The sequence below is a fragment of the Bombina bombina genome, chromosome 5 (genome assembly GCF_027579735.1).
Source record: "Bombina bombina isolate aBomBom1 chromosome 5, aBomBom1.pri, whole genome shotgun sequence".
NCBI classification, from domain to species: Eukaryota; Metazoa; Chordata; class Amphibia; order Anura; family Bombinatoridae; genus Bombina; species Bombina bombina.
The window spans coordinates 852,804,060-852,829,348 of record NC_069503.1 but is presented as its reverse complement, the minus strand read 5'-3'; the positions used below and the strand labels follow the sequence as shown (position 1 = coordinate 852,829,348).

The 25,289-nt window shown below is 40.6% G+C and overlaps 1 protein-coding gene across 1 annotated transcript in view; it reads right to left on the bottom strand.

Annotated features, from left to right (window-relative positions):
* TAF4B (TATA-box binding protein associated factor 4b) overlaps positions 1-25,289 on the bottom strand; it is a 920,546-nt gene that overhangs the window by 667,983 nt on the left and 227,274 nt on the right. The window contains exon 8 of the mRNA XM_053714992.1: positions 5,321-5,456. Within this exon, the coding sequence (XP_053570967.1) occupies positions 5,321-5,456 (136 nt within the window). The remainder of the gene's footprint in view (positions 1-5,320; positions 5,457-25,289) is intronic.

The following is a 25,289-nucleotide window of genomic DNA, read 5'->3' as shown; positions in this document are numbered from 1 at the left end:
CTAGCAACCAGAAGCAATAAATAATGAGACTTAAATAATGTGGAGACAATAGTGACGCCCATATTTTTTAGCGCCAAAAAAAAGACGCCCACATTATTTGGCGCCTAAATGCTTTTGGCGCCAAAAATGAAGCCACATCCGGAACGCCGACACTTTTGGCGCAAAAAAAACGTAAAAAATTACGCAACTTCCGGCGACACGTATGACGCCGGAAACAGAAAAAAAAATTTGCGACAAAAAAGTCTGCGCCAAGAATGACGCAATAAAATGAAGCATTTTCAGCCCCCGCGAGCCTAACAGCCCACAGGGAAAAAAGTCAAATTTTAAGGTAAGAAAATTTTTTATTCATATGCATTATCCCAAATATGAAACTGACTGTCTGAAATAAGGAATGTTTGAACAACCTGAGTCAAGGCAAATAAATGTTTGAATACATATATTTAGAACTTTATATAAAAGTGCCCAACCATAGCTTAGAGTGTCACAGAAAATAAGACTTACTTACCCCAGGACACTCATCTACATGTAGTAGAAAGCCAAATCAGTACTGAAACGAGAATCAGTAGAGGTAATATATAAGAGTATATCGTCGATCTGAAAAGGGAGGTAAGAGATGAATCTCTACGACCGATAACAGAGAACCTATGAAATAGACCCCGTAGAAGGAGATCATTGAATTCAAATAGGCAATACTCTCCTCACATCCCTCTGACATTCACTGCACGCTGAGAGGAAAACCGGGCTCCAACCTGCTGCGGAGCGCATATCAACGTAGAATCTAGCACAAACTTACTTCACCACCTCCATAGGAGGCAAAGTTTGTAAAAACTGATTTGTGGGTGTGGTGAGGGGTGTATTTATAGGCATTTTGAGGTTTGGGAAACTTTGCCCCTCCTGGTAGGAATGTATATCCCATACGTCACTAGCTCATGGACTCTTGCTAATTACATGAAAGAAATATAGGTTTTCCAAAACTGATAATACATGTTCCTTGAAACAGACATATCTGCAACATGGTGATAAAAACGGAGTCAGAGAAACCTCTATGACTAAACACTATTCAATTTCCATACCTTCAAATTAGTAATCTGAGATCCCGATGGAAAAATGGCCCTTGAAACAAGAGGGCTGGCCAAAGCAAGAGCGGCCAAGAATGGCAACAAGATCCACATACCAAACCTGTGAGACCATGCTGATGCTATCAGAAACACAAGACTGCTCCAATATGATTTTGGAGAATACCCTTGGAAGAAAAAAAACAGAGGCAAAAAGATGTAGCCAGGTTGCAAAACCAAGACACTGCTAATGCATCTACTATCTTCACCTGAGGATCCCTAGACCTGAAAAGGTACCTGGGAAACTGAGAAAACACATGTGTATAGAGATACCACTCTCCCGGATGTAAAGTCCGACGGCTGAGATAATCCACCTCCCAAATGTCTAAACCTGAGATATGAATCATAGAAATTAGACAGGAGATGAATTCCACCTAAGAACATATTCAAAATACTTATTTAAATGCTAAGGAACTGCGAGTCCCTATATGATGATTGACATATGCCACAGTTGTGATATTGTCTGTCTGAAAGAAAAATTTAAATTTCTCTCCTAAAAGAGGCCAAGCCTGAAAGAGCTCTGCAAATAGCACAGAGTTCTAAAATATTGATTGGTAACCTCGCCTCTTGAAGTTTCCAAACCCCTTGTGCTGTCAGAGTCCCTCAGACAGCTCCCCAACCTGTAAGACTTGCATCCATTAAGAATACAATCCAAAAAGGATGAACAAAAGGAGGCCCCCTGAAAAAACGATAATCTAATCACCAAATCAGAAAGAGTTGAGTGATGGAATTAAGAATATCAACTGTGATATCTGAAAACAATCCCTGCACCATTGATTCAGCCTGCAAAGCTAAAGAGGTCTTAGTTGAAAAACGAGCAAAAGGAACCACGTCCAATGCTGCAGTTATGAGATCTAAAACTTCCATGCAGATAGTCACTGAAAGGAATGTTCTAGACTGTAAGTTTAGACAGGCTAACGCCAAATATAATTTAACACCACATTCACTTTACCCTTCCAATTGCTTAGAGCCGGCAAAGAGAATGACTGGGGGGTGGAGCTAGAGGGGGAGCTATATGGACAGCTCTGCTGTGTGCTCTCTTTGCCACTTCCTGTTGGGAAGGAGAATATCCCACAAGTAAAGGATGAATCCGTGGACTCGATACATCTTACAAGAGAAAATAACATTAGGCAAAACATTTAATGTCCACAATGTAACAGTTTCAGCAGATAGGAAAAAAACAGAGATAGTATTTATTTATTTTAATTAAAAAATAAAAAATCATGAAAACAGCAAGCAATAGAGGGAGAAGGATAAAATAACTAAATTTTGGTGCCAATAATGACGCATTACGCAAAAGGAAGTAAAACATTTTTTGGCGCAAAACCAACACCAGGAAATTACGAAAGCGTCATAACAAACAACTTCATGCAAAAACATCTAGCTTCAACAAAGAAGCAGGAAATTACAAAATTAGCACCATCAAAGGCGCAACTTCGCGCCAAATGATGCAATAAACAACAGCATTTTGCGTTCTTGGGAGCCTAGATTTGCCTGCGAAAAAAATTGAAAAACAAGTCAAAATAGAAAGACAAAATATCAGGTAAGAAAAAAAGTTTAAAAAAACTTTCCTAAACATGATTCATATACTGAAACTGTGAAGACTGCAAAAGGGAAATAAACATAGACCTGACTCATGGCAAATATAAGTAAAATACATATATTTAAAACTTTATATTAATACATAAAGCGCCAAACCATAGCTGAGAGTGTCTTAAATAATGATACATACTTACCGAAAGACACCCATCCACATATAGCAGATAGCCAAACCAGTACTGAAAACTATCAGCAGAGATAATGGTATATAAGAGTATATTGTCGATCTGAAAAGGGAGGTAGGAGATGAAGCCCTATGACCGATAACAGAGAACTTTTGAAAAAACAATAGGCAATACTCTCTTCAAACCCCTCTGACAAACACTGTACTCTGAGAGGAATTGGGCTTCAGAATGCTTAGAAGCGCTTATCATAGAAGAAAATCAAACAATTCAAGCACAAACTTACTTTACCACCTCCATAGGAGGCAAAGTTTGTAAAACTGAGTTGTGGGAGGTGTATTTATAGGCATTCTGAGGTTTGGGAAACTTTGCCCCCTCCTGGTAGGAATGTATATCCCATACATCACTATCTCATGGACTCTTACCAATTACATTCAAGAAAGAAGAACTATCCTCCAGAGGAATAGTAGTATGTTAAACAAAACTAGAAATAGCCCTATCTATGAATAATTTCCCAAAGCTCAAAATTAGAAGCATGCAAAAGGTAACATCCTTGAAATCTTTGAGCAGGCTTAGACCACTCTTTAAATGATCTCAGAGATAACATTAACAACTGGAAATACTTTAGGTGACTTAACAGATGGTTTAGAAATTAAATCCAGCTGTGTAACAGACATCCCCAGGAACCTTATAATCCTGAACCCCTAAAATACATAACACTTCTCTTAAAAAGGTAACAAAAAAAAAAAAAGATATCAAACAAACAAAAAACATGAAGATTCAGTTTCCTGATCAGAGACTGGCTTGATCATCTGAAAACACTTCACCCTCGGAGTATAAATCAGAAGCACCAGGGCTGGATCATTCAGCTTAACAGACAGACTAAAATCAAATAAGATAGAGGAATTATCAGAAACCATCTACTCACACTTACTTGGAGAAGGCATGGACGCCAACATCTCAGATATAGTAGAGCATACAAAATCTATAATCCTGGAGCAAAATCTGAAGAACTCCCTTGTGTAGCACAAACAGAGGGAGGACAGATACCCTTAGAAGCAAAAGCAACTTAAGCCTGATTACAATGCATAAGATGATCCATACAAGATTTGCATAACTGAGCAGGAGCAAACATTTCACTGTATATTAGTAGGAAAGTATTCAGAGGATCTTGCTTTTGGGGTACTAGCAATAACAGAAGAGGGGACAGAATCAGTATGCTCCATAATGAAAAGGAAAATAATAAGCAGGCAATTAGCTTAAAATATTAGCTTAAATATGTTCATTGTGATAAAACCATGCAAAGCAAGTATTTGATGGACAGAAATGTAAAACTGAAGACCTTTGTGGGCACTGCATTGGATGTAGCATTACCGGACACTTAAAGGGACATGAAACCCAATTTTTTTTCTTTTGTGATTTAGAAAGAGCATGTCATTATAAACAACTTTCTAATTTACTTCTATTATCTAATTTGCTTCATTCTCTTGATATCACTTGCTGAAAAGCATATCTAGATATGCTCAGTAGCTGCTGATTGGTTGCTGCACATAAAGGCCTTGTGTGATTGGTTCACACATGTGCATTGCTATTTCTTCAACAAAGGATATCTAAAGAATTGAGCAAATTAGATAATAGAAGTAAATTGGAAAGTTGTTTAAAATTGCATGCCCTATCTGAATCATGAAAGTTTAATTTTGAATAGACTGTCCCTTTAAATGCCCATCTAATAAAAACAAAATTATCACTAAGTGTAGCTTCTTCATTAGCACAATTGGTCATGCAAATCCCCTTCAGTTTATAAAAGCACAGTTAATGCCTTAGTCACAAAGCATGGGCACATAATATTTAGTAAGTCTTGCTTTTTAAATAAATCTAGATAAACTTTCTAATCTGTTACACCAACTACATTGTCACAAATCATCTTGTAAACCTAAATGCACAATCTGAATAATAATGCAGAAATAAGGGATCAATATTTTTAAAAATAAATCCTAGTGATACTAATATGCAACATATTTTAATGTGAATTTACCTACAACAACCCCTCATATATCACCAAGACGTATTACTATATTTGGAGGGGGGGGAGACAATATATAACAAAGCAGTTTAAAAACAAATCCAAATGAAATGCTGCATTATAATTTAGACCCCACAATTATTGAATTATTTCTATTTTTGGCAAGCCAACTTGTATATGTGTGTAGTGCATTTAGCTAGCTCCCAGTAGTGCACTGCTGCTTCTTTAACAAAGGATACCAAGAGAAAAAGGCAAATTAAACAGAAGTAAATTGGAAAGTTGTTTAAAGTGCTTTGATCTATGTGAATCACGAAAAAAAAAATTGATTTCATGTCCCTTTAATAATTGGTAGCTCTGTGGCTCCACTATTCTCTAGTATGCATTTCTATTTAAATAATCAACTATATGATATTTATTTTTTTACTAAATCGGATATTAAATATTATTGGTGAAAAACGTACCAGGTGACAAGTGACTGGCTTGAATAAGTGCATTTAAAGATATTCGCTTTTCTCCTGGTTTCTGAGCATTTAATGTTGAGGCTTGCTGAAGTGCTGTCACATGCTTCACAATACCTCCGGTCGGTTGCTGGACTACCTGAAATAGCAACACCAATGTTAGGGGGCTACAGCAGGTCTTCATGCCTCATTTTATGGATGGAAGGGAATACATCTACATGTCCAATCAAGCAAAACGGCTACAGGCATCCTTGTCTAGTCCTCATTTTACACACATCATGCTCATGAAACCTCAAGCATACTTTTGTCTTGATATGACAACAAGAAAACTCACCAGTTGTTTACATTAATATCTAACAACATAAACTTGTCCAGATGGCTCTAATCCCTTGAGACACACAGGCCTATCCTACCGCAAGACATGTACGTTTTATGATTCATCATTATTACAGTTTACTCAAATGTCATGAAACAAAAATCTGCTAGTTTTTTTTTTTGTTCAGTTTTATTTTGTGAAGAATTATATGTGAGTCCATATGTCAAATTTTGTGAATGTTCTTTTAAGTACATACAGAAATATGACAAAATGTGTTACAATGCATTTTAATTATGTAGGTCATGTTAGGATTATACTAGAAAAGTACCCAAATCACAAACAGGGTGATAATGATGCGATTTCAGTAGACATTCAAGACTGATTACTTGATAAAAGCCCATATTAAGTAAAACAGAACATACTTCTGTACAGGTAGCCCTCAGTTTACGCCGGGGTTAGGTTACAGAAGGAATGGTTGTAAATCGAAACCGTTGTAATTTGAAACCCAGTTTATAATGTAAGTCAATGGGAAGTGAGGGAGATATGTTCCAGGCCCCTTTGAAATTGTCATAAGTAACACCTAATACATTTATTTTTAAAGCTTTGAAATGAAGACTTTAAATGCTAAACAGCATTATAAACCTAATAAAATAATCACACAACACAGACTTTACTTGCATTTTTCTGCAAACAGTTCTTTCTATGCATTCCAATCTGGACTAATTTATAGACAGGAAGATCTTGTTCCATTGAAATATGCTCGATAGCTCAGGTCTGGTTAAACTGATTAATTTCAGCTTGCTTGACTTCGCTGCAACACAAGCGGACAGCTCCACCTACTGCCTATTTTAATAAATGCACTGCTTCTCAATGCTTTTCAATAGCAGTCACATGACTGGAAAAAAAGGTTGTTATTCTGAAACGGTGTAAATTGAAACGTTGTAAAACGAGGGCCACCTGTATTTTTTTTATTTGCAGTTCTAACGCATTAAATTTTTCCTGGGAGACAATTATATCTCTCTATTGCTTCTTTTTTCGACAAAATAGTTCATTCACATATTTCAGCCTCTATTATCTCAAATTTTTGTTTTGAAACAAATATTAAAGTCATTTTTTATGTTTGCAGTTTATTTGCATAGAATATATTAGCAACTAAGCACTGTATAACAATATATATTTATACAGAATAAAAGGTTTTAAAGGTATTTTACACTGTCATTTTTGTGAAGTATTTTGCAGTCCAGGAACACACCCATTAAAAAGCATCCTGAGCATTGTTCATCTTATCTTTGTTGGAGCCAAATAGGGGTACATTCTACATGTTTTAACACTTTCACTATTGGGACATCCAGGCAAAAACTTGACTAAAAAAACAGAGCATTTTTACAATCACTCCATTAGAGGCTTGCTTTTTTTTTTTTTTAATTTACCTTTAAATCTATCTATCTATCTATCTATCTATCTATCTATATATATATATATATATATATATATATATTTTAAGTAGACAACCAAAGGTATTGATCTAGGCATATTTAGGTATATATTATGCCACTATTTCACCACCAAATGTTATCAAATAAAAAAAAATGGTACTTTTTCACAAACTTTGGGTTTCTCACAGAAATTTACATACTGCTTGTGCAATCATGGCACAAATGTTAGTAAAAGTTTCTCTGGGATCCCCTTTGTTCAGAAATAGCAGACATATATGGTTTTGCCATTGCTTTTTGGTAATTAGAAGGCCACTAATTGCAGCTGTGCACCACACTTCTATTATTCCTGGCAGTGAAGGGGTTAATTAGGTATCTTAAAAGGTTAATGTTAGCTTTAGTGTAGAGATTAGCCTTCTACCTGACACTCCCCACCCTCTGATCCCTACCAAACAGCTCTCTTCCCTCTCCCACCCCCCAGTGGTAACCCTCATCATAGGTACTGGCAGACAGTCTGCCAGTATGAAAAAATAAGGCTTTTTTTATTTTGTATAAAAACATAAATTATGCTTACCTGATAATTTAATTTCCATCGAGGGGAGGAGAGTCCACGGCTTCATTCATTACTATTGGGAATTAAGAACCTGGCCACCAGGACGAGGCAAAGACACCCCAGCCAAAGGCTTAAATACCTCCCCCACTTCCCTCATCCTCCAGTCATTCTGCCGAGGGAGAAATATCAGGGTAAAAAAGGTGCCAGAAGATGAATAAATTTAGGGCCGCCCAACGGAGATACGGGCGGGAGTCATGGACTCTCCTCCCCCTCGATGGAAATAAAATTATCAGGTAAGCATAACTTATGTTTTCCATCTAAAGGGGAGGAGAGTCCACTGCTTCATTCATTACTATTGGGAACATATACCCAAGCTCTAGAGGACACTGAATGAAACCGGGAGGGTAAAAGGCAAACCCTAATCTGAGGGCACCATAGCCTGCAAAACCTTTCTCCCAAAACCTGCTTAGTCAGAAGCAAAAATGTCAAATTTGTAGAACTTTGTAAAAGTGTGTAAGGAGGACCAGCCTTACTAATTTTCTTCATAAAGGCCTCATTTTTGAAGGCCCAAGACAAAGCCACAGCTCTAGTTGAATGAGCCGTGATCCTCTGAGGAGGCTTATGACCCGCTGTCTCATAAGCCAAGCGAATCAAGCTCCTCAACCAAAAAGACAAAGAAGTAGCAGAGGCCCTTTGCCCCTTGCGCTTTCCAGAATACACCACAAAAAGAGATGTAGACTGTCTGGAATCCTTTGTAGCCTGAAGATCGAACTTCAAGGCCGAACCACATCCAGGTTATGAAGTAACCTCTCCTTTGAAGAGGCAGGGTTAGGACACAAAGAAGGAACAACTATTTCCTGATTGATGTTATGGTTAGACACCACCTTGGGGATAAACCCCAACCCAGTGTGAAGTACAGCCTTATCCGCATGAAACACCAGATAAGGAGGATCACATTGCAAGGCAGCTAGTTCAGATACTCTGCGTGCCGATGCAATAGTCAACAGGAAGAGAACCTTCCAGGACAGAATCTTAATGTATGGAATGCATAGGTTCAAAAGGAACCCTTTGCAAAACCTTAAGGACTAAGTTTAAGATCCAAGGTGGCGCCGACTGTCTAAAGACAGGCCTGATTCTAGATAGAGCTTGAACAAAAGATTGAATGTCAGGGAGCTCAGCGAGTCTCCTATGCAACAAAACTGATAATGCAGAAATCTGTCCCTTTAAGGAACTAGCGACAAGACCCTTCTCCAAACCATCTTGGAGAAAAGGACAGAATCCTGGATACATTCACCTTATGCCAAAGATATCCTTGCTTCTCACACCAGGACACGCAAGTCCTCCACACCTTATAGTAGATGTGAGGAGTGACTGGCTACCTGAATTAGACTAGGCGTTCAATCTCCACGCAGTCAGCCTCAGAGAATACAGATTCCAGGATCCGAGACACCTCCCTCATTGCGAGGGAGCTTCTCGTACCCCCTTGATGGTTCATGTAAGCCACCTAGGTAATGTTGTCGGTCTGAAATCTGATGAAACTGACCGACCCCAGAGAAGGCCAAGCCTTCAGAGCATTGTAGATTGTTCGTAGTTCTAGAATGTTGATCGGAAGGAGAGGCTCCTCCCTGGACCACTTTCCTTCTGCCATCCTGGCACCCCAAACAGCTCCCCAACCTGACAGACTGATGTCCGTGGTCACAATCTCCCAGTACGGTCTCAAGAAGGATGTCCCCATTGACAGTTGCTCCGGACGAATCCACAAAGAGAGGGAGTTCCAAGTCCGAGCATCCAGGGATATCAGCTGTGATAGATCTGAATAATCGCCGTCCACTATCTCAACATGCACAATTAATGAGGTCTTAGGTGGAACCTGGCGAAAGGGATGACATCTATGCTTGACACCATGAGTCCTATCAGCTCCATACATTGAAGCATTGATGGGCTTGAGGAGGACTGAAGGGCTAGACAGATGGACACAAGCATCCTGCACCGCTGATCTGTGAGAAATATCCTCATGGACATAGAGTCTATTTTCGTGCCCAGGAACTCCACTCTGTTGCTGGGAACCAGGGAACTCTTTCTTGAGTTGATCACCCAACCAGGGGACATGTTTGACAGGAGGAATCTGCCCTCGGGCGGATGGGATCTGAACTCTATCCTGTAACCCGGGAGAACACTTTTAGAACCCAAGGGTCCTGAATGTCCTGCAACCATGCATCTGAGAAAAGAGATAATCTGCCCCCTACATGATCCGGAGACCGTTCGTGGGCTGCCCCTTCATGCCGATTTCGTCTCGGTGGGCTTCTTGCTCTGCTTAGACTTGTTCCAAGATTGAGCCGGCTTCCAAGATCCCTTGGACTGGTCCGCTTTTGCGGCAGGTTGCTGGCACTGGCTTTATCCACGTGAAAGGGACGAAAAGTAGATCCTTTAGGCTTAGCCTTCTTATCCTGCGGTAGGAAAGCTCCCTTGCCTCCCATAACCGTGGATATAATTAAATCCAAACCTGGATCGAACAGGATCTTTCCTTGAAAAGGCAAGGACAACAGCCTTGCCTTAGAGGTCATGTCCGCAGACCAAGATTTTAGCCACAGAGTCCTGCGCACTAAAACAGAAAAACCTGTCACCTTAGCATTCAGGTGAACACTTTGCATATTGACATCACAGATGAAAGAATTGGCGATCTTCAGTGCCTTAATCTCCTGTATTTTATCGATGGATGTCTCCCACTCAACCATTTCACACAGGGAATCACACCAATATGTTGCAGCTCCAGTGACCACCGCAACAGCCGCTGCTGGCTGAAAAACAAACCCTGTGTGCTGAAACATCTTTCTCAACATGTTTTCCAGCTTTTTATCCATGGGCTCTTTAAACGACGAACTATCCTTGAGGGGAATAGTCGTCCGCTTCCCGAGCGTAGAGATGGCCCCATCCACCTTAGGGATGGTCCCCCACAGCTCAAGCTGAGAGTCCGGAACGGGGAACAGTTTTTTAAAGGAAGAAGGGGAAAAGGAAGAACCTAATCGCTCCCATTCGTTCATAATAATATTAGCCATCTTAACGGGAACCGGGAAAGACTGAGGTACTAAACTGTCCTTGTATACCTTGTTGTCAAGTTCAGGAATCGCACGTTCCTCCGGTATCTTAGGTTCCGGAACCTCCAGAGTAGCAAGCACCTGCCATAGCAGAAAGCGCAAATTCTCCATCCTAAACCTACAGGGAGTGCAAAATTATTAGACAAATGAGTATTTTGACCACATCATCCTCTTTATGCATGTTGTCTTACTCCAAGCTGTATAGGCTCGAAAGCCTACTACCAATTAAGCATATTAGGTGATGTGCATCTCTGTAATGAGAAGGGGTGTGGTCTAATGACATCGACACCCTATATCAGGTGTGCATAATTATTAGGCAACTTCCTTTCCTTTGGCAAAATGGGTCAAAAGAAGGACTTGACAGGCTCAGAAAAGTCAAAAATAGTGAGATATCTTGCAGAGGGATGCAGCACTCTTAAAACTGCAAAGCTTCTGAAGCGTGATCATCGAACATTCAAGCGTTTCATTCAAAATAGTCAACAGGGTCGCAAGAAGCGTGTGGAAAAACCAAGGCACAAAATAACTGCCCATGAACTGAGAAAAGTCAAGCGTGCAGCTGCCAAGATGCCACAAGTTTGACCATATTTCAGAGCTGCAACATCACTGGAGTGCCCAAAAGCACAAGGTGTGCAATACTCAGAGACATGGCCAAGGTAAGAAAGGCTGAAAGACGACCACCACTGAACAAGACACACAAGCTGAAACGTCAAGACTGGGCCAAGAAATATCTCAAAACTGATTTTTCTAAGGTTTTATGGACTGATGAAATGAGAGTGAGTCTTGATGGGCCAGATGGATGGGCCCGTGGCTGGATTGGTAAAGGGCAGAGAGCTCCAGTCCGACTCAGACGCCAGCAAGGTGGAGGTGGAGTACTGGTTTGGGCTGGTATCATCAAAGATGAGCTTGTGGGGCCTTTTCGGGTTGAGGATGGAGTCAAGCTCAACTCCCAGTCCTACTGCCAGTTTCTGGAAGACACCTTCTTCAAGCAGTGGTACAGGAAGAAGTCTGCATCCTTCAAGAAAAACATGATTTTCATGCAGGACAATGCTCCATCACACGCGTCCAAGTACTCCACAGCGTGGCTGGCAAGAAAGGGTATAAAAGAAGAAAATCTAATGACATGGCCTCCTTGTTCAACTGATCTGAACCCCATTGAGAACCTGTGGTCCATCATCAAATGTGAGATTTACAAGGAGGGAAAACAGTACACCTCTCTGAACAGTGTCTGGGAGGCTGTGGTTGCTGCTGCACGCAATGTTGATGGTGAACAGATCAAAACACTGACAGAATCCATGGATGGCAGGCTTTTGAGTGTCCTTGCAAAGAAAGGTGGCTATATTGGTCACTGATTTGTTTTTGTTTTGTTTTTGAATGTCAGAAATGTATATTTGTGAATGTTGAGATGTTATATTGGTTTCACTGGTAAAAATAAATAATTGAAATGTGTATATATTTGTCTTTTGTTAAGTTGCCTAATAATTATGCACAGTAATAGTCACCTGCACACACAGATATCCCCCTAAAATAGCTATAACTAAAAACAAACTAAAAACTACTTCCAAAACTATTCAGCTTTGATATTAATGAGTTTTTTGGGTTCATTGAGAACATGGTTGTTGTTCAATAATAAAATTAATCCTCAAAAATACAACTTGCCTAATAATTCTGCACTCCCTGTATAACCAGGGTCCTCCGCCGCCGGAGGTTTAGATGACACAGACTCTGACCCAGAAATGGCATCATCCGAAGAGTGGGAGTGGGCCTTGTCCTCGTATAGAGCCTCTGGATCTCCCATCGGCGAGAACAATCCCTGGGCCGGGCCGGGCCGCTATGATAAACCCTACGCTTGCACTTAGCAGAACGTGGTAAGGCATGGATAACTTTAGAAACCGTCGATTCTAGTTGGTCCGCAAACTCTGACGGCCAACGAATCTCTACCGAAGGAGTAATGGTTGGACCCCAGGGCGCTGCATGTGCAATCAGAGATGAATGTAGGGAACGCACCTCCCGGGACGAAGAACCCTCAGAGGTGGACGGCTCAGTAGTAATAGACATCCGTTTACATTTAGATGTTGTAACTTTATTCAGGCATTTGGAACATAGTTGAGCAGGCTGATCTACCAGAACCTCCTCATAATAAAAAACTAAATTAATGCTTACTTGATATATTACTTTCTTTTACGATATGACGAGTCCACGGATTTCATCCTTACTTGTGGGAAACCAATACCAAAGCAATAGGACACGGATGAAAGGGAGGGACAAGACAGGAACCTAAACAAAAGGCACCACTGCATGAAGAACCTTTCTCCCAAAGATAGCCTCAGAAGACGCAAAAGTATCAAATTTGTAAAATTTGGAAAAAGTGTGAAGGGACGACCAAGTCGCAGCCTTACAAATTTGTTCAACAGATGAATTGTTTTTAGCCCATGTGGAAGCCACAGCCCTAGAAGAATGATCCGTAATTATTTCAGGAGGCTGCTGTCCAGCAGTCTCATATGCCAGGCGGATGATACTTCTCAGCCAAAAAGAGAAAGAGAGGTAGCCGTAGCTTTCTGACCCCTACGCTTTCCAGAATAAACAACGAATAATGAAGATGATTGACGGAAATCCTTAGTTGCCTGTAAGTAAAACTTTAAGGCACGGACCACGTCCAAGTTATGTAACAGATGTTCCTTCTTAGAAGAAGGATTAGGACACAAGGAAGGAACAACAATTTCCTGATTAATATTCTTATTCGAAACAACCTTAGGAAGGAACCCAGGTTTGGTACGTAAAAACCACCTTATCAGAATGAAATATGAGATAAGGCGTATCACACTGTAATGCTGAAAGCTCAGAAACTCTTCGAGCAGAAGAAATAGCAACCAAAAATAGAACTTTCCAAGATAATAGTTTAATATCTATGGAATGCATAGGTTCAAACGGAACCCCTTGCAGAACTCTAAGAACTAAATTCAAACTCCAGGGAGGAGTAATAAGTCTAAATACAGGCTTAATTCTAGATAGAGCCTGACAAAAAGACTGAAAATCTGATACATTTGCCAAACGTTTGTGAAACAGAATTGACAAAGCTGAAATTTGTCCCTTTAAGGAACTTGCTGATAACCCTTTCTCCAATCCTTCTTGGAGAAAAAACAACATCCTAGGAATCCTAACTTTACTCCATGAGTAACCCTTGGATTCACACCAAAAAGATATTTACGCCATATCTTATGATAGATTTTTCTAGTGACAGGCTTTCTAGCCTGTATCAAAGTATTGATAACTAAATCAGAGAATCCTCGCTTCGATAAAATCAAGCTTTCAATCTCCACGCAGTCAGTTGCAGAGAAATTAGATTTGGATGTTGGAAAGGACCTTGAATGAGAAGGTCCTGTGTCAACATGTCCACTAGATACGCATACCAAGTCCTGCGTGGCCACGCAGGCGCTATCAGGATCACTGAAGCTCTCTCCTGTTTGATTCAAGAAATCACGCGTGGGAGGAGAGGAAACGGCAGAAACACATAAGCTAGGCTAAACAATCAAGGTACTGCCAAGGCATCTATCAGTTCGGCCTGAGGATCCCTTGACCGGGATCCGTATCTTGGATGCTTGGCATTCTGACGAGATGCCATCAAATCTAATTCCGGTCTGCCCCATCTGAGAATCAATGAGGCAAATACCTCCAGGTGAAGTTCCCACTCCCCCGGAAGAAAAGTCTGTTGACTTAGAAAATCTGCTTCTCAGTTCTCTACCCCTGGGATGTAGATCGCTGACAGATGACAAGAGTGGGCCTCTGCCCAACTGATTATCTTGGATACTTCTATCATCGCTAAGGAACTCCTTGTTCCCCCCTGATGATTGACATATGCCACAGTCGATATGTTGTCTGACTGGAATCTGATGAATTTGGCCGAAGCCAACTGAGACCGCTCATTGAATATTGCTCTCAGTTCCAGAATATTGATTGGAAGTAGAGACTCCACCTGAGTCCAAACACCCTGAGCCTTCAGGGAGTTCCAAACTGCACCCCAGCCCAGAAGGCTGGCATCTGTTGTCACTATCACCCACGAGGGTCTGCGGAAACAAGTCACCTGGGACAGATGATCTGGCGACAACCACCAAAGAAGAGAGTTTCTGGTCTCTTGATCCAGAATTACCTTTGGAGATAAATCTGAATAATCCCCATTCCACTGACCGAGCATGCACAGTTGCAGTGGTCTGAGATGAAAGCGAGAAAACGGAACGATGTCCATTGCCCCTACCATTAATCCGATTACCTCCATACACTGAGCCACTGATGGCCGAGAAATGGACAGAAGTGCTCGGCAAGTAATCAAAATCTTTGATTTTCTGACCTCCGTCAGAAATACTTTCATGGCTACCGAGTCTATCAGAGTTCCCAGAAAAGGAACCCTTGTCTGTGGAACAAGTGAACTCTTCTCTATGTTCACCTTCCAGCCGTGAGTTCTCAGAAAAGACAACACTGTGTCCGTGTGAGATTTTGTCAGATGATATGTTGACGCCTGAATCAGAATATCGTCCAGATAAGGCGCCACCGCTATCCCTTGCGGTCTGAGAACCGCCAAAAGAGACCCTAGAACCTTTGTGAAGATTCTGGGTCCTGTGGCCAACCCGAAAGGAAGAGCCAAGAACTGATAATGTTTGTCCAAGAAGGCAAACCTTAGAAACCGATGATGATTTTTGTGGATTGGAATATGAAGGTAAGCATCCTTTAAATCCACGGTAGTCATATATTGACCCTCCTGGATCAATGGCAAAATCGTTCGAATTGTCTCCATCTTAAATGATGGAACTCTTAGAAATTTGTTTAGACACTTGAGGTCAAAAATGGGTCTGAACGTTCCCTCTTTTTTGGGGACCACAAATAGGTTTGAGAAAAACCCCTGTCCCTGTTCCAATTTTGGAACAGGACAGATTACTCCCATAGTAAAAAGGTATTTTACACAGCGTAAGAACGCCTCTCTCTTTATCTGGTTTGCAGATAATTTTGAAAGATGAAATCTCCCTCTTGGGAGAAAATCCTTGAATTCCAATTGATAACCGTGGGTCACTATTTCTAGTGCCCAGGAATCCTGAACATCACTTGCCCAAGCCTGAGCAAAGAAAGAAAATCTGTCCCCTACTAGATCCGGTCCCAGATCGGGGGCCACCTCTACATGCTGCTTTGTGGAAGAAGAAGCGGGGGTCCTCCTTTAAAGTTCCGAAAGTAACGAAAATTATTCTGTTTACCCCTCATTTTAACCGACCTATCCTGAGGTAGGGCATGGCCTCCTGTAATATCAGAAATGATCTCCTTCAATTCTGGCCCAAAAAGGGTCTTACCTTTAAAGGGAATAGCTAAAAGCTTATGTTTTGATTACACATCAGCAGACCAAGATTTGAGCCACAATGCTCTACGTGCTAAAATAGCAAATCCTGCATTTTTTGCCGCTAATTTAGCAATTTGAAAAGCGGCATCAGTAATAAAAGAATTAGCTAGCATAAGAGCCTTAATTCTATCTACAATGTCATCTAATGGAGTCTCAACCTTAAGAGACTCTTCTAGAGCCTCAAACCAAAAAGCTGCTGCAGCAGATACTGGAACAATGCAAGCCGTAGGTTGTAAAAGAAATCCCTGATTAACAAATAATTTCTTTAGTAGACCCTCTAATTTCTTATCCATAGGATCCTTGAAAGCACAACTATCCTCAATGGGTTTAGTAGTACGCTTAGCTAGAGAAGATATAGCTCCCTCTACCTTGACCTACTGTGTTTACCCTGCAACACTGGTAATTTAGACAATACATCTGTAAGGGTAGTTGACATAACTGCAGCCATCTCCTGCAGAGTAAAGAAATTAGACTCACTAGAAGTACTAGGCGTCGCTTGTGTGGGCATAAAAGGTTGTGACACTTGGGGAGAATTGGATGGCATATCCTGATTCTCTTCAGACTGAGAATCATCCCTAGGCACACTTACTTTATTAAAAATATGCTTTTTACATTGTAAAGCCCTTTCAGTACAAAAGTTACACAATGTTAGAGGGGGTTGCACAATAGCTTCTAAACACATAGAACAATGAGAAACCTCAATGTCAGACATATTGAACAGACTAGTAATACCACAAAGGTTGTTTAAACACTTAGTTATATCATAAAATAAACATTAGAAAAAACATGTACTGTGCCTTTAAGAAAAGAAAAAGTGAACAATTTTTCCAAAATGCACAAAAAATGTTAAATTATTCCCAAATTTAACTTAATACCGTTGGTTAATCCAAAAATTACTGCACCCAGAAGCAAGGGCAGAAATAAGGCTTTAGAAGTACTTCTATCAACATGTAGTCAAAAGATAGATAAAAATACACTCTGCACCTCGCCTACCTGCCCCCAGGGTACTTCGAATCAAGTTTCCAACCCTTCAGACCAGCTACACAGTCCAGGAGCCACCGAGTTACTGTTTGCTGCTGCTAAGCCATAAGAAATTGCGCCAAAATAGGCTCCGCCCCTTAAGGTAAAAAGTCGGAGTAGGGTCAAACAACACTGCATGGAAATGCAGTTTTGCACTAAAGTAAAAATACACGCACAATATAACCCTCAAGCATAAAACCAATAAGTTTTAAGTGCCAAAAATAAAAAACATAAAACATCGTTTTTTATATTGTCTCCCATGTCACATAATGCCCAAACATCAACTAATGATAAATATAAAATAGGGACTCCAGTAACACCCCTCTTATTAAAATAGGTTTTACTGCTTACCCCATTCCCATACAGGGAAATAATGCTAGACAGTTCTGATACACCAAGTCTCTGCAGAAAAAAAGGCTGCACATACCTTAATGCTGCTTGTAGCATGAAACCGGTCTCCACACTGAAGATGTCTCATGGTTACCTTCAGAAGTCTTGTGGGAACCAGCGTGGATATTAGTTACAAATGCTAAGATCATCAAACCTCAGGGCAGAAATCTTCTTCCATATCCCCCTGAGGAAAATCGTATGCACCGGTACCATTTAAAATAAAAAAGTTATTGATTGAAGAAACTAAAACTAACACCTCACTTTACCATGACTTCCTAGTATAACACAGGCAAAGAGAATGACTGAGGGTGGAGGGGAAGGGGAGGGGCTATATATACAGCTCTGCTGCGGTGCTCTTTGAAATCCGTGGACTCGTCATATCTTTGTAAAAGAAACAGGAATTAGACTTTATTAAGGAAGGAGAGCCTTCCAACGCGGAGTCCCCCATAGCTTGCGCGCTTGGTTAGACTAACTTTATTTATTAAAAAGGCACCTTTATACCACCAATGGCCGGGGCACTCACCATGTCATAGGACCCTGACTACAGAAACCGCTATGTCTCCTGCGCCACAGATCAACAGGAAGGATAGATAGCCACACCCAGTCGCATGGAATGCCTGGCAGGACCGCCCCTGGACTAGGTAAAAATGCGGCAAAAAATGGCCGTGCAAGTTTTCGCAAGTAACCTGAAATTTCCACAAATTGCAAGAGCCTCATCTCGCATATAGCGCAGCAATGACACACTAAACAATATCATGTATAAATCCCCCCCCCCCCTGTTCAATCATCCCCCTTTCAGGAATATTAACCCTTGATTCTGTAAAGATAAAAAGGTGCCACACTGTGACCCTGTCTTCTATGTTATCATTATTAATAAAAATGAAACGATCTTACCAGAACAGGAACACGGCCCTTCAAGTGTTACAGGTTAGTAGCCTCGCTCCTGACATGGACTTGAGTGAAGAAAGAAGGCAGCGAAAATCGTCAACGCTGATTGCTTATTGTTTTTGTACAATACTCACTATATTGCTCACAACTTTGAGAGCATGTCCCACCACCACGACACCGCTTGACCACCGCTACACCACTCCCAGATGAAGGCCTGTTGCTCCGACACACTATGCAATAATGGCAGATTCGCAGACACTCAGGTCCGCCCACCGCCACACACTGGTCCACCTCTCATCCTCCCTCTCTGCCTCCGTTTTCATGACTAACAGAGAATTTTTAAATCGCAGCGATTAGTCGCGGTTTTAAATCGCATGTGTGATTAATCATGCAGCCCTAATATACACACAAAGGTGATGTGTTTTGATATGCAAAAAACGTGCTCACCTTGTAAGACCTCAAACATGTGAGGTATGTGATGTTTACGGAGGGGCTATGTATCCCTATCAATATGTTAAAGATGTGTCTTTATTTTCTGCTTCCACCTCTAGTAGTATGGTATAGAAGTAGTGATGAGATCATGGCTCCCAATTAGAGTATGTCAGATGGTTTACGTCTTGTCAAAAAAACAAATGACTCTCCAGTCACAATGCTGATATAAAAGAGGATTTATTGTTGAATAAATCAATGCATTAAGGTGTAAAGATCCAGGCTTTCACCTATGCATAGTTAAAGATAAAACAAATGTCTCAGAGTTAAATATCTCACAATGGAGATTTTAAACGTTTGCCGATTTAGTAACAGTTGAATAAAGCTCAGTTCAATTAGCCAGTGAAAGTGCAATAAACATGGCTTAGGTGAGGCTTTTCTGGGAAAAACCGTAAGGTCCTATTAGAGATACACACAAACAGTCCTGCTGAGTCTTTCAAACTCCATTTGTGTTCCGTCTCCCTGGACCGGAAGTGACGTCACTAAATGGCGTAAATATTTATAAGCATACACAATACTTTAAATCCTCATATATATTTGTTATATCAGAAAAAGTGAACACTTGAAATGCTAGAAAGTCACCATACACAATTGAGATCTGTACCAGAAATAAGAGTGTTTAAACAGCGAAAGAGTAAGTCACTATATAAATATTTTCCACATTAGAAGCAAAAGAGGAGAAGCATGGGATGTTTCTACAGCAGAAATAAGAAAATGAAGCATTTGCTATAGTAATAAATTACCCTATATAAATCCTTATGGAACAGAAATGAGTGGGATTAAGCATTTGTAAGGCTATAAACACCTTAAACTCTAATGCAAATAAAACATATCTGCTGTCAGCCGTATAAGATCAGTCCACGACTAGAGCTCATTGCTAGAGTGAATTAAGACACACACTAGCACACTGAGAAAAACCCACTCAGTCAGCAAATAGAAGAATAAATGCAGTACTCACAGAGAAGTAAAGGATCACTTGCAGTAGATTCAGGAATGGAAAGGAACAGTGAGGATTAGCAGCTAGAGATAGGAAGCTGTGAGCAGGCAAAGGGATTTCCTGGAGAATGGTCAGACTAGGAAGAGTTCAGTTTGGCTTTAAAGGGACAGTCTACAACTCAGTCATTTTAAAGTCTTACCTTAGATTAAGCTGCAAATAGCTTCCTGCACCTGTTTTTATATCATGCAGCAGGAACGGTAAAACAGTTATTTTGAAATGAATATTGTTTATGGCTACTTTGAAATGGCTGCCAAGTTTCCACCCACTGATGATATTACCATCTGGGCTGCATATTGCATCCAATCACAAAAGGCTCACTAGTTGGATTCAACAGACTGTCAATGCTATTCAGCAAAGTGCATAGATGCAGCACAGATCATAATGTCATCGGTGGGTGGAGCTTGGCAGCCATTTCAAAGTGAACAGAAACAATATTAATGTCAAAATAACTTTTTTATCTTTCCTGCTGCATGATATAGAAAGGGGTGCAGGAGGATATTGCAGCTTAATCTAAGGTAAGACTTTAAGATAACTAAGGTGTAGACGGTCTCTTTAAGGCAGGCAGAGGTTAATCCAGGATAATGGTCAAGCAAAGCAGAGGTAATTTTATAAGGCAGACAGAGTAATCAGCAGTACAATGAAGCAGTGGTCAGATAAACAAAATAAAAAAATTGCACACACACAGGATTCAGGAAAAATTCAACAAACGGGCCATGAAGATCCATCTTGCCGGTGATTTAAAGACCTGCCTGACGGTGATTTAAAGACCTACGTGACGCTACAATGCACAGAGGACAGATCCGGGAGTCGCAGCGGTACGATGAGGATCGGATCCATGACATCTGCTTTCTTTGAGCATCCAATACAGTGAAAATAACATTTGAATTATTAACCCATATATATATATATATATATATATATATATATACACACACATACACACACATATATACACACATATATATAGATAGTGTAAAGTCGAAAGAAAACTGACTTGCTCAAAACGCTCAGCTTTATTTTCAAGTGACAGCGTTAAAAGCAAATCAAAAGGCATAAAGCACCAAAGTAAATGAGAACTGCAGGCAGGTATCTGTCTTACGCGTTTTAGCTGTCACTCAGCCTTACTCATAGACAATGTTAACCCTTTGTGCTAATACAGTTCTTATACAAAACCATTGGTTCTTATTGGTTATGGCAGTCTCAACAAAAGCAACCATTTCTAACCTCATCCTTTAGATCTTCATCTTTCGAGAATTGGGAGATTTCTGCTCACTATATTGCACACCAAATTTCTATGTTAAACATATGACTGGCCAAAAGTGTTATGACAACAGCCACAATAACTACAAATTTCACCAAAACCACAAAAATTTCCATCTCTCCATTTTCTGAATGAAAAACATATTGAAATGCATCTGCAATCTGGCCCACGAACATGAGTTATGGATTAAGTTCTCAAAATTCAAATTTTATCACCAAAATGGAGGTCTATGCCTGCATATATTCTGAGACACCACATAAAGAAAAAAAAACAGGATGTGTTGGAGTGAGCATTTCAGTGTCTTAGCCATAAGGCATAACTGAGCAATTTTAATGTTACCATGGCTTTAGCATTAAAACTCAACAATTCTGCAGCAGTATTCACTCAAGATAAGCTTTGGCTTATGGCTGTAATACAATAAACAGGTTAGAAAGCCACCATTATGTGGCTTTATAGCGTGAAATGTTGCTCTTTGTTGAGGTTTTGTGACATCTCTTTCTCTATGATATCTCTTAAGGCTCTACCTATGACTGCAATGACTTTTTAATTATTTTATTTTTGGGAGGAGAGACAGATAAGCAAGAACAAACTGATTTTGGTAAGCAAAATATTTTAAATTGTTGTTTTGTAACGCTGAGGCATGTTAAAATTAATGGAATGTCTAACCAAAGTGTTTTCAATGCACATGATACATAAATAGCATGCCCTATACTTCAAGGGGAAGAAGTAGTATTGTAATTGTGGTTGTTTTACAAGTTGTTGGCTAAAAGCTGGGCTTGCAATCCAAAATACCACTTTGTATTTAATGCATTTGAAAACCAGTTATTAAGTATTACTGCATAGTATTGTGCATTTAAAAACACAGAGGTTATATAGCAAATAACTAAATCACAAGCTCCACTACTTGAGCTGAATTTTTGTGCTTTATCTGCGTAATGCTTGAGCATTATCTGTCATGAATTTTAGTGGGAACCATCATAGAAATCAATTATTTGAGGGGGGAAAACGTACCTGTACTATGTGGCATGAATACTGTAGTGTGCATTATACTACCTGTGGTTGTGACATATTAACCATGGACTTGTAATACTAGAGTAAAAATCCAAGTGGTATGAATTATGTTCTAGAGAAAGGAGAGAATACTCAGGCAATGCAGCTCTGGGCCTAAATCAGTCTGAGGAAAATTTGTACAACATCAATTCCTAAAGTCTCCTTTATATAATTAATACCGTCAAGGCTTCAAAAAATTATAATGGTTCAGTTAAAAAATTAAATAATGCTTACCTGATAATTTCCTTTCCCTCTGTATGGGAAGAGTCCACAGGTGCATTCCTTACTTGTGGGAAATACTGAACCTGGCCACCAGGAGGAGGCAAAGACACCCCAGCCAAAGGCTTAAATACCTCCCCCACTTCCTCATAACCCCAGTCATTCTGCCGAGGAAAAAAAAGGAACAGTAGGAGAAATATCAGGGTAAAAAAGCTGCCAGAAGAATACATTTAAATTTAGGGCCGCCCATCGGAGAACACGGGTGGGAGCTGTGGACTCTTCCATACAGAAGGAAAGGAAATTATCAGGTAAGCATAATTTAAGTTTTCCTTCTTAAAATGGGAAGAGTCCACAGCTGCATTCCTTACTTGTAGGAAACATATACCCAATTCTAGAGTACACGGAATGCTAACGAGAGGGAAAAGAGAGGCGGACCCTAATCTGAGGGCACCACAGCCTGCAAAACCCTTTCTCCCGAAGGCTGCTTCAGCAGATGCAAAAACATAAAACTTGTAAAGTTTGGAAAAAGTATGTAAGGAGGACCAGGTAGCCACCTTACAAATCTGATCCATAGAGGCCTCATTTTTGAAGGCCCAAGAGGAAACCACTGCTCTCGTAGAATGAGTCGTAATCCTCAGAGGAGGCTTATGTCCCACTGGATGACACTCCTCAGCCAAAATGATAAGGAAGTCGATGAGGCTCTCTGACCCCCACGCTTCAGGGAAAAAAGAACAAAACAGAGAAAGAAGTTTGTCTAAATCCTGCGTGGCCTTAAGATAGAACCTCAAGGCACAAACCACATCCAGAATTACGTTGAAAATGTTCCTTCAATGAAGGAGGATTAGGACATAAGAAATGAACCACAATCTCTTGATTGATGTTGCGAATTAACACAACCTTAGGAAGAAAACCTAACTTGGTTCGTAGAACAGCCTTATCAGCATGGAAAGCCAGATAAGGAGGGACGCATTGCAAGGCAGCAATCACAGATACGCAGAAGCAATAGCCAGTAGAAAATGAACCTTCCAAGACAACAATTTAATGTCAACTTCATGCATAGGCTACAACACAGCCCACTGCAAAACTTGAAGAAGATTTAAACTCCAAGGAGGAGCATTATATCTAAACACAGGTCTGATCCTAGCAGAGCCTTAACAAATGACTGCACATCTGGAAGCTCAGCAAACCTCTTGTGCAGTAACACAGACAGGGCCAAATCTGTCCCATCAGGTGATTTGCAGAAAAGCCCTTCTCCAGTTCATCGTGGAGAACAGAATAAGTAGGTCCTCCACACCTTATGATAGATGCGACGAGCAACCAGCTTACGAGCTTGAATGAGAGTAAAAATAACTCTCTCAGAAAACCCTCTCTTGGCTAGGACTAAGCGTTCAATCTCCACGCAGTCAGCCTCAGAGAATCTAGACATGGATAAACAGAGACCTTGGTTAACAGATCCCTGCAACAAGGTAACTTCCACGGAGGAGATAAGGACTTCCCCACTAGATCCGCGAACCATATCCTTTGCGGCCAAGATGGAGCAATAAGTATCTGTCAGGTTAGGAAATGTCCAGAAGAAGACCCAAATGCTAGGGCGAACTTAAACAACACCCTTGCACTCTGAGTTTAATCCAGGACGTGACCCCACGATAACCTCCAAAAAACAAAGTACTCACGATATGGAGCAGGGTTAGCCTGTGCCAAAGTAATTCATTATATCAGCCAGATAGACTTCTGAATAAGGAACTGGTTTCAGGAAATGTCTTCCACAGTATCAGGAGAGCAGGGATAGTTCACTTATACTCAGACAGAAGAAGAGTAAAACAGGAAACAGTTAATAATGCAGGAGTAGGTTATTTGTTATCAGACAGTCTGAAGGTTAACACTGTGTAGACAGTCTTTGCAGAGTATGCAACAGGTAATCAGGCAGTTTGAGAGTTAACACTGTGTAGACAGTCTTTGCAGAGTATGCAACAGGTAATCAGGCAGTTTGAGGGTAAACACTGTGTAGTCAGAACTTGCAGAATTAACAACATGTAATCAGGTAGTTTGAAGGTTAACACTGTGTTGTCAGAACTTGCAGAGATAGCAACAGGTAAGCTGGTAGTTTGAAGGTTAACACAGATTAATCAGTACTTGTTGAGATTGGCAACAGGATATCAAGCAGTTTGAAGGTTTACACTGAATAATTGTATTTGCAGAGTTTGGAAACAGGTAAACATGCAGATTGAAGGTTTCACAGAAATAACAGTATTTGAATAGATTGGCAATACACAGAGTAGTCTGAATATGCAGGGTTTGGAGCAGGGAAACAGGAAGTTTGAAAGTTTCACAAAACAAACAGTACTTGCATTGTTTGGAGACAGGTAATCAGGAGGTTGAAGGTTAATCCAGCATAGTAAATCCTTGAAGAGATTGGCAACAGAAAAGCAGCAGTTAGAGAGATTCCTCAGCGAAATCCTATCAGAAGCCAAAAAGTTAACAAACAAACTGGCACTGGAGAAACAGGAAGCCAAGAATAAAAAGCCTGGTTGTGACATCATCAGGAAGGGGTGGCTCAGACACCTGTCAATCAAGCACACAGAGAGGACTGCAGAGCTTCCCAGCAGCTGAGCGTGACAGTATCACTGGTGCCTGTTCTTGCTTGATTTGAGCCACTACACGAGTAAGTAGTGGTAAACGGCCAGAAAAGATAAATTAGATTGAACCTCCAAGGCACCACTAATGTTAGCTCCGCCTGAAGATCCCTGTACCTCGACCCATATCTGGGTAGCTTCCCAGTTGTCTACACCTGGAATGTGGATCTCTGACAGCAAACAGATGTGGGTCCCCGCCCACTCCAGAAGCCGAGATACTTTCCTCATAGCTAGGGAGCTTCTCGTTCCCC